The 14042-nt window shown below is 38.7% G+C and overlaps 1 protein-coding gene across 2 annotated transcripts in view; it reads right to left on the reverse strand.

Moving 5' to 3' along the window:
* Positions 1 to 14042, reverse strand: part of SOS1 (SOS Ras/Rac guanine nucleotide exchange factor 1) — a 59900-nt gene that overhangs the window by 18085 nt on the left and 27773 nt on the right. For both annotated transcript variants that reach the window (XM_048481847.1, XM_048481855.1), the window contains 5 exons: positions 8286 to 8367; positions 6693 to 6815; positions 5231 to 5334; positions 1620 to 1842; positions 1063 to 1182 (listed from right to left, as the gene is read on the reverse strand). In XM_048481847.1, the coding sequence (XP_048337804.1) occupies positions 1063 to 1182; positions 1620 to 1842; positions 5231 to 5334; positions 6693 to 6815; positions 8286 to 8367 (652 nt within the window). The remainder of the gene's footprint in view (positions 1 to 1062; positions 1183 to 1619; positions 1843 to 5230; positions 5335 to 6692; positions 6816 to 8285; positions 8368 to 14042) is intronic.

Consider the following 14042-nt stretch of genomic DNA (forward strand, 5'->3'; position numbering starts at 1 on the left):
ACTTGATTGGCTGTGCAAGTCCAATTAAGACCAAAGATGAATTCTTATTTGTATGAACCCATCAGTCTGGGACCTGTATTCCCCCTGACAAATGGGTATCTTTTTCCAGGGGGTTGATGAAGGTGATAAACAGGAGATTTTAAAACCAGAATTAGCCTGCCTAAATCAAAGGCCACCTGTCATAACACAGGAAATAGAATCTTGTATAAACCATCTTAAATGTAGGAAAGCCCCAAGATTAGATGAAATCCTGCCTGAAGTACTGAAAGAGAATATAGACTGATGGGCTCCTTTCCTGGCAACCTTATTTACATATACAGACAAAACAGGTTGTATACCCAAGTCGTGGAATATAGCAGTTGTTGTCCCTACTTATAAAAAAGGAAGTAAAAATGAACCAGGGAACTATAGATAAGTACATATTTAACTGTCTTTAAATTTTATAAATACTGTTTCAATAAAATGATTTTCACAACAAAGCGTGGATCCCAAGGAAGATTTTTACATATTGGGAGTGAAGGTGCTGCAGGTGACCCTTCCTGCTGCAGACCTCTGACTCTGCTTCCATGTTGTTCCAGGAGAGGAATGTTCTTTCCTCAAGAGCAACGTTTTAGGGGTATTATGGGAAGGGAAGCAGGGAAACTGTGCTCTCTCTATGATAATCCCTTCTCTCTGCAGAAACATCTGGTGGATCCAATCCAAAGCTCTGAATCTGTGTAAGTCATACTTGGTTTGTTTTTCTTTTCCTAATCAAATATTTTCATTCAAGTATTTGATTTGGGGATGTAAAATAAACATGGGGTACAGGAGACTGATTTCTTCTAACTAGCAGGTTTTTTCCCCCCGGCATATAGTATGAGAACTAGGGAATAAAATGTTCTGATAACTTAAGGAACATATCTGATTTCAATTCTCAGAGTTCAAACAACAAAGTTTTGACAGTAGGTGCTTCCTGCCATTTTTCAGCGTATGAAATTCCAATCTTTTGCTCAGTTGAATATCAGGAATCACGTAAATAAAATATGAAGAACATAACTGAATCCCACCAGGCATTCAACTTACTTCTCAAGCCATAATGTGAGATTAGTGGTATGTCGTATCATCTTAAGAAGGTTAGGAGAATTAATTTCTTTATCTTCTTTTGTCCATACACTTCCAACAAGTTCTGAAGGTTGGACAGCTCTATGAAATGAACATAGAATTCAAAAGATGTACAGGCAAGGATAACATGACATTTATTTATTCAGGCTACATTTAATATCAAATTGTTGTAAATTAATGCCTTTTTGACCAATAATTTAGGATTCCAGTTACCAACATATCAGTTGTACATAAGGTTCTTAAAAAGACTCTTGCACTGAACACTCTTGCTTTATGGTGTATACTCAACAAGACCCAGTCTAAGAGAAACAGTAACTTTTGATTATCTGTGCCTAATACAGAACAGACTTATTAAATATTCAAATCACATTTTTAAATATCTTTAGTGAGGAGTTTTATCCCTCAAAATAACAAAAATGATCTTGCCAGTAAGATTACTATGCAGAAGAGACCAGAACAAAACAAGAGACTGCTCATCTACCAAAGCGTATGTAAGCACAGAAGAATAGTAGTTTTACCTGTAAAGTTCAGATTCAAGCAGAGTGAGCTGTCGAGCAATTTCTATTGGATGTAAAGTGAGCAGGTCAAATGTTTCCGTTTGTCCTGGCCTGCTTATATGCCATTCAATTGTAGGTGGTGAGCTTTCAAAAGTAATGTTATGACTTGGCCCAATAGCTTGTGCTTGTTTTTTTCTATGGATTATTTTAGTGATTGATTCAACCCACTTCTTCATAGCTTTACCTGGGAAGGAAAAGAAAAACAATTCCAGCACTATACATGACACAAAAAAGGTTCCAATAATGGAACATGTCAGATTTCCATATGGAAACAAAAAACAAAACCTATACACTGCATAAAGCTATAGATTTATCTGGTCAGCAGACTGATTGGCACCTTGTAGTCCACTTCTGTAAGTATAACTGCCTTTATGCTAATAGTAGTACTTGTTTAAAAATCTGCACTATACTTTTGTGCAAAATATATGTCATTGTATCCAAACAGGTATCACCACTTGCACAAGACATAGTTCTAGGATTATCAGGATTTACAATAAACAAAATAGAGGGGCTTGGTGGGGGGAGCATAAAGCCACAATCAATCACATGGGGAAGAACCAATACTTGAATAGTAAAACTATATAGAGCAATATGGAGAGAAGGAAAGAAGCAGCACAAGGGCACATTATAATTGATATTCTACAAACAGGAAAACAATTTAACATTTATTAAATGCATTTAGGAAATAGATTATTTAGGATCCATTTGCATAATGAAATTTAACTGTAAAAGTGATTAGTAATATTGAGTGTGATAGGTTAGCATGTGCAGTATTAAATGCTGCACATGTTCAGTTAGGTGCATGCCTACAGGGGCTTGCCAGATGCATCTGGAAAAAGTACAAGTAGGACATTAATTTTATTATTTTATTATTTTATTAGATTTGATAAACCGCCCTACCCCCGAAGGGCTCATGGAGATTGCCAGCTGCTGACTGCCCTCAGCAATTGGTAATCAATTAGCCTAGACCAGTGGTTCTCAACCTGTGGGTCGTGACCCCTTTGGGGGGGTCGAATGCCCCTTTTAGAGGGGTCGCCTAAGACTCTCTGCATCAGTGGTCTCCATCTGTAAAATGGATAAATGTTAGGGTTGGGGGTCACCACAACATGAGGAACTGTATTAAAGGGTCGCGGCATTAGGAAGGTTGAGAACCACTGGCCTAGACGCAATGAATTTCTAATTCTTTCATTCAAAGACATCTCAACTAGCCACCATCCCATTCTGTATTAGCAAATTCTGTAAGTCTATTTATTCAGTACGTTTTTATGCCACCTCCCTAGGAATCCACCCCAGTTAGTTTACAAAATTAAAACAATAAAAACATTAAAAAATATTAATTAAAAAGCCACTGCCCAGCATAAAAACACAGGCCATACAAATAGGTCACTGACTTAAACTGTCAGTTTTAGGACTGAAATAGTGTTAGAAGATCAACCTTTTAATTAAAAGTCTGGTTCAACAGAAATGTTTTGAACTGGGGTCTTAAAGAAAGTAATGTAGGTGCCACACAAGCTTCAAGGACAGAAGGGCATTCCACAAGCAAGGTGCCACTTCTGAAAAAAAAAACAAGTCTCTGGTTGCCACCCACTTTACCTCAGAAGGTGGAGGCCTGAGAATAGGACTTATGAGGCAGATCTTAATTGGTGGGCTTTATCATGCTCCTTTCTGGCTGTCCAGAAACTACTTCATTTCTTTGAATGGCATTTGGAGTACTTTCCAAATTTTCATAATTTTATAAACTTCTATCATGCTTGTTCACCATTTTTGTAAGCTAAAAGTCACCAACCCCTATGTCTCTCTTTAATGAAGGTGACTGCTTAAGCATGTGGGGGTGGGTAAAACCAGCTATAAGAAAATGAAACATAACCAGCTATAAGAAAATGAAACAGAAACACATAAAACTGCACAGACTGTTATCCCTTGACATGTTTCAGGAACATGGTAAATTGGTAAAAGCAAACAAAATGCACATTTTACCATTTCATACAACGAAATATTCATATATCATAAACTACTAGTTCAAATGCTTAAACTAGTTCATTTTAACTCTCTACGGGACTCTTTAAAAGTTTATGAAATGAAGGAAGTTCTTAGCAAAATAAGCCCTCTATAAAATTCAAGACTAAAATATTTCAAAAATATGCTCATGTAACTCTTCCACAAACTTGCTGAACAAAGCTAAATTCTGCAGTAGCTTCAAACAAAATGAAAAACAGCCAAGCCTACAAGATACATTTATCTCTGAGGACACCTGCCCCTCATTTGACCTACAAACAGGATCTCTGCTGTTACTTCTACATGACCTTATGCCAATTTAAAACTTACAGATAAAACAGGATAGCTGAACTCTTAACAATACAGATCATATGCATCGCATTCCAGGCAAACCTATCTAAAGTCTGTATATATCACCAAAATATTAGGGATCTGGGTCTGGGAATGCTCCATAGTGAATCCAAACACTCAACTTCAAACATTAAAATACATACACACACATATGTTGTCACAGAAGAAGCAGATAGTATGTTATGATTCAGTCCTTTTCTGCTTCTGGAGCTGATGTACTATAGTCCATTACTCAGATGATTCAACTATATCCATGTTGTACACAGAACACTGTTCCATTTCTATTTTCTCTAATATTACCAAAATGTTCCTCAATTCCGATTTTTAGCTCATGCACTATCATCCCTATGTAAAATAATTTGCAAGGATGTCTGTTAATGTACACTACTTCAGAACAGTCATATATAGATAACCTTGTGTCATGTATAATGAACCATAGTGAATGGTATACCTAATTATTGTTTTTGCATCACTAACAGGATAACATTTGGCAGCATATTTGCACTTCTCTAAATGTACTCAGGAATATCTTCTAAGCTTATGCTGCTCCTCATAAGACTATTACAATCTCTTATTTTTCTGTGCATTCTCTCTTTTACAATTTAAACCTTTATTACTATGAATATATTCTTAATGTCACTTGTTGTTTTATATGAAAATAGATACCTCTAAATGTGTGTCAATATGTCAAAATGCTCCCTTTAACATACATGTTACTTCAAACCTCAGATCCTTTTGGTTGCTTTTTTGTACAGTCTCCATCTCTATTACACTCATTTTGAGATGGGATATAATACAATACACAATATAATACACACACACACAAATGCTATGTCACAAGATTTTCAACTAAGATGCCTAGTATTTAAGCTAGATGGCATATTCTATTTTTAAACAACTTCAATTTTTGCATAACTGTAAAACTGACATGCCTGAGACATAATGTGTGCTTTTAAGTTAAACTGAAGATAATATTTTGCTGATATTTTCAATATGGAAGTTTGATGTACTAGTCTGTAGATTCCCTTGGGGTGCGTTATATTCAGTGCTGGTTGTCTGTTGCTTTTTTATTGTTTTACTGTTCTTTAATGCCATATGTACTTTGAGTACCTTTGGATACAGAAGGCAATTAACAAACCTAAATAAAAATCGATATTTTACTGTAAAAGGCTAAAAAAGAAACAAAGTAATAGATCTAATATTAGAAATTTGCTGTAATCAAATACCTCTGACAGTGCCAATGAACTCTTCCAATCGTTGCAAAAGATCTACATCTCTCTCAAAGTCATAGAAGTGATGCTCTACCCAGTGTCGGCATACATTTAATACTCTACAACATTAACAGAGAGATTATAAACTTTCTAGAATAAGAATTATTAAATATATATTTTGGCAGCACCTACCATAATGGCAAAACTGGTTAGCTTCTAGAGTAAATGACACTGCACTATTCCCTCAGGAGGTATCAGAAAGATGCAAGCACCCTTCCTAAAATTCAACTTTGATTTGCTGGACTTCTGGCCCTCCCTCAATCTATCCTGAGGCAGATGGGGACAGAAGTAAGCATATGCAGTTACAAGTCTGGCCAGGTGGTGCTGCCAAGTTAGCCCCCTTCCTCAATTTAAGATCAACTTGAGGCTGTGGTTATAAATATGGTGCTGCAATTCCACACATAAATCTCACTAAACTCAGTAACCATGCATAGGATCAGGCTCATGTTCCAGTGTGATTTACAAAAGAATGTCCCAGAATCAGACACTGCATTTGACAAAACAATAGTTCAACTGATAAATATGAAGAAGTTAGAAAACCAATAAAAGCTATTCTGAATGTCCCTAGACTAAAGGAATACATACAAGTAAAAATCACAGTGCACTATTTTATACCCAAGCATTCTACCAGGTGGCTAACACATATTGGACACACTAAAGTGGTAGAGGCATCTTTCTCAAAGGTGAATTTTATACATCTCTGGAATCTGATCCATCACATCTCATGAATTAAAACTGTGCAAGAAGACTGTGAAGCTGAATTTGATAAAGGGATATCTTTAAAAGAACAGCATAACTATAATGGAGATTGCAGCATTTATATTCTTTACATGGTAAAAGCTGGAAGATGTTCCAATAAAATGCTATGAAATATGTGAACTACTCACTGAGAAAATGACCCAGTGGGATTCATTCACATAATGTGCAGAGACTCTAGATTATTTTTATTAGTTTCCTCTGAAACTGACATACACTTCCTTCTTCACAGGATACAAAATTTTACCTAAATTCACCTGTGAATAACCAGTTCTAAAAACAGCTGTCATGATATTTTTGTTACTACAACCGAGGGCATGAGGATTCATATAGTAAAAGTAGGAACTTGCATTTATATGGAAAGGGAGTCATAGCTGTCAATTTTCTTTTCTTTTCTTCTCTTTATGGCTCACAAATTGCCCCTGTAGAGGGTTTTGTAATTTTCAGGAAAAGATTTTTGGAAACATAATCAGCTGCAGTAGAAAGGGGATTCAATAACTATATGAATACTAGGCAAAGCCTTTTAGATCCCAGTCAGTGACTATAAAAGCTGGCATACTTAGTTATTCTGTTACTAAAAACTTATGCCCATCACATTTTGCAATATGAAGCATATGCAGCACCCCTGGAAAGAGAATACAGACATGCTTAGAATACTCACCGCAGCTGTACAGGTTGTATATATTCCTTTCTAAATCTTTTTAGCTCAGCACTTAGAGGTTGATCTCCATTCTCCATGGCTATGCGGTCTGCTTCTGTTGGTTCAGGTTCTGGAATTTCAAATCTAACACAGGGTGAGATAATGTCAAATTTAGATGTTTTCTCATGTCGTTAACTATATGCAGCCAAAAAAACAAGTGAAACAAAACTACAATTTTAACTACTGAGAAAAAACTTTCCTGAACTATGAAAGCGAAATTGGTCTAAGCCAGGAGATACCAACTTTTTTCTTTAATAACTGCTTCTGAGTAGTGAAAAAATTAAACAACTCCCCCATCCAGAATGTTACCAAGCTTTGGTCTGTTCGAGAAACAGCACTTGAATTAGGAAGAACGCTAGAAACAAAGATATCAGCTAAGCAGCATAGAAAAAAAATACTATAGAGCAGCAATTCTGTTGAGTATCTAGGGGATCCATGAGCTAGTTTGTAGTAGCCAGCAAACTATTAATAACTCAAAAGTTACCTGTTGAAGACTCCTTATTTAAGCTATTAATTACTACTGAACGAAGTGGATTGTTTGGATCCATTTCAGTTTGGGTTCATGCCTCCTCAGGATTGAAGAAGCCTTAGTTGTCCTGGTAGATCACCTGTGCTGGGAGATGAACAGGGGAGCAAGGCCCTACTAATTCTCCTGGATATGACAGTGGCTTCCAATACCATAGAGCATGGTATCCTTCTGGACTGCCTTTTGGGGTTGAGACTCTGGTGGTTTCTGTCCTACCACGAAGGCAGGTTTTAGAGCGTGGTGCTTGGGGGCTCCATCCTTTGGTCACTAGCCTATGGGATTCCACAAGGTTCTATCTCTTCTCCCATGTTTTTCACCACATACATAAAGTCACTGGTAGACGTCATCTGGAGATTTGGGCTGAGTTGCCACCAATATGCGGAAGGCAGTTTGAGGATGGATGAGTGCCAATAAATTGAAACATTCTCAACAAGAAATCAGGGGGATGCTATCAAGGTGATTGAGATAAGTCAATGTAACTGCTTAAGATAACAAATTGATGTTACTAGAACAGGGGTCTGCAACCTGTGGCTCTCCAGACGTTCATGGACTACAATTCCAATCAGCCCCTGCCAATTGGCCATGCTGCCAGGGGCTGATGGGATTTGTAGTCCATGAACGTCTGGAGAGTCACAGGTTGCAGACCCATGTACTAGAAAGATATACATAACCAGCCTGCTATTTGTATCCACTGCCATCTGTGAATTCTTTCCTTGATCTCTACTTTATAGCTTCACACATTTTGTAGACAACTAGGCTTCCCCTGGTAGCTCTGTCCCATGAGAACGGTATTACATTTGTTATCTCATAGGGCAAGAAAATAAATGGAATTCTTTTCTGATTTTTTTATAGTAGTGGATACCTCTACATACCTAACTGTAAACAAAACTGTAAACTGCAAACAAAAATTTAAATGTAGTTTTATCATGAAAAATAACCTTCTTCAATAGGATTACATAAAAGTTCAAAAACTTGCCTGGTGGAAGGAAAGAACATTCCAAAACAGTGTTTCAGAAAGTTCCTCTTACCTTTCTATCAGGAGGCTCAATAATTCCTGAGGTTTACAAAAAGATCTGTATGTTGTAAGAAATGTTCGAACGAAGTTGGGATCTAGGATAGGAAAGTGCATATTTTAATATGTTATTTTAATTACATAAAAGAAAGTAACAGACCCTTAATTTTAATAAAGGAACAGGAAAAAACAATGGCTTGTTATTTTTGTAGACAGGAGGGCATTCACCTCCAGGACTGCATATTCAGGGTAATAAACCTGAGATGATAGGACCTTTCTATAGTTCCTCGAACGGTTCCAATCTAGATTAAACACAGTTAAGAGGGTATGAAAAGCGTAACATGGTACGAATGAGAAATATGCTCAAAAAAACCATGAACTCAACTAATTTCCTACCCTTTTGATTAGACAAGTGAGCCAGGGTTGCATCAAAAGACACTTATTGGGATAGCAGAGTGCCATTTTGTCTACCAGAAGGACAGAAATTTACCATGAAAAAATTTAACATTCTTTCCTCAAAGGATAACATTCAGCAGACATCACAATCAGAATATTTCTGGGTGGTGTAGCATGATGCACGTGCATTACACAAGCATGTTATCCCACAAACAGGATTTCAAAGAATCCTAACAGGAACCACCTATCCAAAACTGCAGTGGCTGATCCAAAGGCAACCTTTAATTCTTCATGAAGAATGTACAGTGACCCAAATGCCATAGAAGTGCCTAGCTGTCCCATGTGGCTGCTAACCCAGAAGAAACTGAACCAACCAGGCCATTGCAGCTCTTGTCTGAGAAGGTGGGTCTTACTGTGCTCTACCAGCCTCTTGTCCACATTTCCCTCACACCTGTAAAAAGTGTAAGGAGGTAAGAAACTGACACAAAGGTAAATAAATTGGGAACGGAGCAAGTTCCTAATGAGTGGAGAAGCTGACTGGCTACCATTCGTTTTACAACAATGCACATGTTCACCCTATCATCCTGTAGGAGGCACTGCTCCACTGGTATAACTGCCCTTGGCTAGAAGTTGCTAAACTTTAAAGCTATTCCATTCTAAGGGGTTATTTTGTGGACATGGTACAATAGTGAGAGTCACAATGAGGCTACGTGATGGAATACGGTAGATCAGCAGGGAGTTCCTCAAATATGCAGTTCTCAAGAATTTCTTGGTCACAGGATGAGGTTGTTACAGAAATATCCAAAAGTGGCAGGTTTCCAAAGAATGAGACAACAGCAAGCACAGTGAAGGTGGCATCATTAGAGGCTTGATGGCTAGATATGGAGAGCTGGTATAATATACTGGATTTCCATCACTCTCTCCTCTAATAACGGTTCTGGTTTTGTGTATACACACTTAATGATGAGGGCATTTTGAAGAAGAAGAAGAAGAAGAAGAAGAAGAAGAAGAAGAAGAAGAAGAAGAAGAAGAAGAAGAAGAAGAAGAAGAAGAAGAAGAAGAAGAGGAGGAGGAGGAGGAGGAGTTTGGATTTATATCCCCCCCTTTCTCTCCTGCAGGAGACTCAAAGGGGCTTACAATCTCCTTGCCCTTCCCCTGCTCACAACAAACACCCTGTGAGGTAGGTGGGGCTGAGAGAGCTTCAAAAAGCTGTGACTAGCCCAAGGTCACCCAGCTGGCGTGTGTGGGAGTGTACAGGCTAATCTGAATTCCCCAGATAAGCCTCCACAGCTCAGGCGGCAGAGCTGGGAATCAAACCCGGTTCCTCCAGATTAGATACATGAGCTCTTAACCTCCTACGCCACTGCTGCAGCGTAACAATTGGCAAAACAAAAATGCATTGTCTCCTTATCTCTTCAATTTATATGCAGAACGTGTCATATGAAAATCTGGATTAGATTTTGACAAAGGTGATGTGAAAATCAGTGGAAGGAACACTAATACTTTGAAGTTTAATGGCAAAAATGGCAAAACTGGATTACAGCTGAACTTCATAAGAAGACAAGAGTCACTGGTAAAGACAATAATGCTAAGAACACTGAAGACAGCAGGAAAAAAGGAAGACACAACCTGAGCAGAATTGATTCAATAAAGGAAGCCATGGCATGTTTGCAAGACCATAAGATCTTTTGGAGGACAATAATTCATGGGGTCACCATAAATTGGAAGCAATTTGATGGCACTTATGCGCACAAGCATTTTAACTTTCACTTCAACTGACAACATCTACCAGCTGTGGTGTCCTCAAGTTGAACAGCAGATGCTTAAAGCAATGATGGATCTCCACCATTACATCTATGGTACTTGGTGACTTGTGTAGGGATGAATTCAGCTATCATGATACCCCCCATAATATGGACAAGATGCCTGAGTAGCGACAGTCCCATAGCTGTGACCCTACAGAGTGAACAAGATGTGGAGTAGGAAAAGGATGCCAGCTTCTGGCACAGCTAGGCTTTAAGCCTTTCTGCTCTTTCACTTTTCTTAGATTCAGTTTGCATTTCTTAGCTTCCTTTGCAGAGCCCAGTCACATCCTTGTTAAACAAGGTAGAAAGATACTTGAAGAGATAAGCCTCCTAAGGAGTATTTATTACATCAGGTCTTATGCACTGCATTCCCTGTCTTCTCACCTTGTTCTGAGTTTCAGCAAGAAAGGTGGATTTCAAACATACTAAAATAAATAAGACTCTTTCCCCAACCTTAATCATGGCTCAGTAAGCATGCACTAGAATTGACCCCGATTAACTGCTACTCTAACCCATCATGGCAAGGGAAGGGCTGATGAAAATTGCACAGCCACACAGCATATTTATGATCCCTTAACCAAAGCTGTGATTTACTGCTATTGCCTCTGCAGTGGCCTTAAAACAATGTATTTATAAATACCATCTAACATTCTCACTTAGCTGTAAAAGTACTTACTAAAAATCATTTATTTTGATGCTGTGTGTGTGAAGGTTTTATTCCCACAAATCATTTCAAATACCCCAAGAGATGGGTTAAAAATACAGTTAGTCAGGATGTCTGTCTATGTGATAAATCTCTCTCCAATACAGCCACTTTAAAAGCTAAACGACAACAGCTAAAAAAAACAACATAATCATTCCTGAATGCCTTAAGAAAGGAAATGGACACACTGTGCTGACGCACAAGCATTCAGTGAATCAAAAGGACTATTAATAGAATAGCACAGACTTACAAGCCAAAAAGTTGCAAGCTCTTTCAAAACTGGAAGCTCCAAATCAGGAAAGTGAAGGGTACATGTACCACATATAAAACCTTATGAAGGAAGATTATTTTGGAAAGATGAAAAATTCTACTGAAACACTGTCATACTGCCCACAATAAAATAAATATAGGTGTTCAAAAGCGCCCAGCACTCAGATGGAACGAATCCAGAGAGTGTCTCACATCTTTTCTGCAAGTACAAGCTATGCTCACTCGCTCCTTTAGGTTATGAATCTACAGTCAGGGCAGGGGGTTGACACATGTGGATAATGAGGTGGCAGAATGCTTCAGAGTACAGACGGGGTATCAAGGTGGATCCCTAGAATCACAGAGTTGGAAGGGGCCATATGGTCAATCTGATCCAGGAGTCTGCAACCTGCGGTTCTCCAGATGTTCATGGACTACAAATCCCATCAGCCCTAGCCAGCATGGCCAATTGGGGAAGATGGGGAGCCAATTGGCCATGCTGGTGGGGGCTGATGAGATTTGTAGTCCATGAACATCTGGAGAGCAGGTTGCAGACCCCTGATCTAGTCTAACCAACTGCTCAAGGAAGGATCATATTGAGACACTCTCACACATTAGAAATTTCCTGCATATACAAAAGCAAGAACAGAAAGCAGCGAGAGGAAGTAGAATCTTTCTTTGTGCTGTGCTAATTTTTGAGTTGTTCATGTGTAGTTGTGTTGTTCCATAAAAGTTGGAGAGGTCTACCTGCAGTCTGAAGGGACACAGTCTATTCTATCACTTAAGCCTTTCCCCATCTGATTCTCCTGCATGTATGAACCCAGCCCCAGTCACTTGTTGCTCTTCAAACACTTATGAGAGTACTGGGTACCAGAAGATCTATAACTCACAATGCTTGATAAACCATAAAAGGTTGTACTACTTTTACATCGTAGGACATGCAAAGTTTTGTATGTTCAAACTTAAAGGATAAATAAGTTATTTTTCTGCTTCTCTCAAGAATTCTTAGATACAGTCCATTTGTCCAAAGCACCAACCAAAAGTATCTGGTGGCAGATCCCAAATTCAAAGGATTTGTGGCACAGAACATATGAAATGGACCTTACTTTCGCTTAAGAATGCATAATAGATATTCCTCTCCCCTCACCACCTGCAACATCCAAGCTACTAATTGCTTGGACAAAAACTGTGTTTATGCAATTGTTTTCAAATGTTTATAACTCTGCCAAATCAGACAGATGGCTCATGAAAACTTAAAAAGTACTTCCAAGGGGGAAACCTTCCTGTTGAAAACTAACTTCCTGTTGCTGCTCATTTATGTGCTAGTACAGTTTGAAAAAAAATCACTTTTATTCTAAGCACTAGATGACTTTCATAACTGCAATTATGATATAAACCTTATGTTTCCATTTTAGGGACTGGCAAATTTTGTGTTTAATCTTGTAAAAAGGATAACCATTCTACAAAGGGAAAACCTGTATTTTATCTGAAAAAAAGAAAGACCTGTCTCAGCATTATGATTATACACAAAAACTTCTATTGGAAACCAAGTTTGCTGAAGGCCTCTGAATGAAAATGAAATCTCTCTCTGTGGTGTCCTGCAAGGGTCACGATAATGATACAGAAACTCAAATGTGACCATTTCCCAAAGCTTTAAACAAGTGAAAAAATTGACTTCACTGCCACCAATTCAATTGGCTGCCTCAGTTGAAGGAAGATGTCATATATTTGTAGCAAATTCACCTATTACCTGATGGGTCCCTATTCCACTGGGGGAGAATCTCTTCATCTTTATTTCTTCTGAAAATAACACACAATACCAAGCAGCAGCAAGTTCACACTAGGTACCATAACAAGTTGCTTTTAAAAAAAATGATGGAATAACACCTTTTAATTGTTCTGTTATTATTTTGTAAGTTGCCTCAAGCAAGTTCCTGGAGAGGCAGCATACAATCATCATTCTAAGTTAGTAACACTTACTAATCTCCACCAGTGGCGGAGCACCAAGGGAACGGGGGGGGGGGTGCATTGTGCACTGGGCGCACACCTGGGGGGCGGAAAATCTCCCCAGCCCCTCCCCCTTTCCCCCGCAGCTCCCCTCCCCCCTTCCCACACTTACCTACATTTCTTTTCTTTTTTTAGTACTTTTTGAGACTGAAAAAAGTGGCCTATTTACAGTTCAGGCTAAAAACTGCCTGAGGAACTACAGTTCCCAGGAGACCATGGGGCTCACAAGGTCTCCTGGGAAGTATAGTTAATCAGGCAGTTTTTTCCCTGAACTGTGAGGAGGCCGCTTTTTTCAGCCTCAAAAAGTACTAGAAAAAGGAATGTAGGTAAGTGTGGAAATGGGGGCATAGGGGTGTGTGCCGCAGGGGGTGGGCGCCGCAGGGGGGCTATGGGAGGCAGAAAAAACACACTGTGCACCGGGCGCAGTTTGGCCCAGCTACGCCTCTGATCTCCACCATATTTTCTTGGCACTGCTGCTATAATCTGCAACTGTTTATTCATCAGCCCTCACCATGTATTTTACAATAACCCCCAAGATAATTTTTTAAGCTAGACAATACTGCTAAGATCCAAAAGCCTAGAAAACAATCTCCCTTAAGCACCATCACAGATTTAG

This window comes from Sphaerodactylus townsendi, linkage group LG01 (genome assembly GCF_021028975.2).
Source record: "Sphaerodactylus townsendi isolate TG3544 linkage group LG01, MPM_Stown_v2.3, whole genome shotgun sequence".
Lineage (NCBI taxonomy): Eukaryota > Metazoa > Chordata > Lepidosauria > Squamata > Sphaerodactylidae > Sphaerodactylus > Sphaerodactylus townsendi.